The 1,400-nt window shown below is 38.1% G+C and overlaps 1 protein-coding gene across 1 annotated transcript; it reads left to right on the top strand.

Annotated features, from left to right (window-relative positions):
• The first annotated feature begins 572 nt into the window (after nucleotides 1–572).
• Nucleotides 573–1,086, top strand: LOC140817946 (uncharacterized). Its single transcript, XM_073177739.1, has 2 exons — nucleotides 573–641; nucleotides 748–1,086. Exons 1-2 carry the CDS (start codon nucleotides 573–575, stop codon nucleotides 1,084–1,086), a joined length of 408 nt encoding a protein of 135 aa, XP_073033840.1.
• Nucleotides 1,087–1,400: the final 314 nt, after the last annotated feature.

Here is a 1,400-nt window from a genome sequence, read left to right as displayed (position 1 = left end):
TGACCCGAAAAACGTTGTCTTTTGCACGCAAAAGACAACGATTTTTATAAAATCGTTGTGGTTTGCCCCTAAAAGACAACAGTTTTATAAAAACCGTTGTCTTTTTTTAAAAAAACACACTTTTAACAACGGTTTTCGCAAAAACCGTTGTTAAAAAAGTTTTTTAACAACGGTTTTAACAAAAACCGTTGTTAAAAGTGTGTTGTTGTTTGGGGTTTTTCTTGTAGTGTGAGGGAACTTCCCCCATGTGTAAATGGATTTACAAGAGGAAACTTGGGGCAGATGGGAAGGTATTGACCTTCAAAGCGCGATTGGTTCAAAAGGCTATACTCAAAGTGAGGAAATCTTTTCTCCAGTTGCAATGTTCAAGTCTATAAAGATATTGCTAGCCATAGCTCCATGGTATGATGGCAGATAATTGTAAAGAATTTGTAGTATCAAAATTTATCAGGATTTTCTCCTTATGCATCTTCAATCTGTAGTATCATGTATGAGATGATATCAACACGTCTTGACATGGCTTTTGCACTAAGTGTAGTGAGGCACTTCTCAGTAGCCTGTCCTTTCGATCAATGGGGGTTGGCTATTGTGAGGCACTTCTCAGTAGCCCGAGCTCAGAAAAACTTCTTGCTAATGGCCGTGTAATACTTTTCCAAATGGGTGGAAGCCGAGCCTTTGACCAGAATTACTAAAGAGGAGGTATTAAAATTTTTATTCAAAAACATAGTTCGTATGTTTGGGCTCCAGGAAGTTAATATCGGACAATTACCCAGTGTTATCTGGGTCTATCGGACCACTCTCCGGACTACTACTAAAGAAAATTATTACAGCTTGGTTTATGGATATGAAGCAGTATTGCCATTAGAGATCGGGAAGACCTCGGCCAGAATTCAAAGTTATCTTGAAAGGAATGATGAAGCACGGGCCCAGGAATTGGACTTAGTAGAAGAAAAAAGAGAAAGAGAAGCCATTCGAATGGAAGGTTATCGTAGACGGGTCATACGAGCTTATAATCAGATAGTTCGACCCCTAGAATTTCAAGTTGGTGATATGGTCCTAATGAAATCAAACTGGCTGGAGAGGTAGGAAAGTTAGAAGCACGGTGGGAAGGACCTTAAAAAGTGATAAAAATACTTAGTTAAGGTGCATTGTATTTAGAGGATAACCAGGGACGATCTTTGAACCCACCCTGGAATGATTTTAATTTGAAGAAATATTATGATTAAAAGTGTACTTATTATTTGAAATATTAATAAAGGTTTTTTCTTCTCAGAAGTATACAAAGCATTATATTAAACTTGACAGGCATGAGGCCTCGGTAATCAATTAAACCTGGGAGGCATGAGGCCCCGGTAATTTATTAAACTAGGGAGACGTGAACCCCAGGTAATCTATTAAAC

This window comes from Primulina eburnea, chromosome 17, assembly GCF_022965805.1.
Source record: "Primulina eburnea isolate SZY01 chromosome 17, ASM2296580v1, whole genome shotgun sequence".
NCBI classification, from domain to species: Eukaryota; Viridiplantae; Streptophyta; class Magnoliopsida; order Lamiales; family Gesneriaceae; genus Primulina; species Primulina eburnea.
The sequence above is the reverse complement of the archived record's forward strand: the minus strand, read 5'-3'. Positions and strand labels throughout refer to the sequence as shown.

Coding starts and splice junctions, on each gene's coding strand:
- LOC140817946 (XM_073177739.1), top strand. CDS start 573: ATGGGGGTTGGCTATTGTGAGGCACTTCTCAGTAGCCCGAGCTCAGAA. Junction 642..747: donor AACTTCTTGCTAATGGCCGT/GTAATACTTTTC, acceptor TTTGGGCTCCAG/GAAGTTAATATCGGACAATT.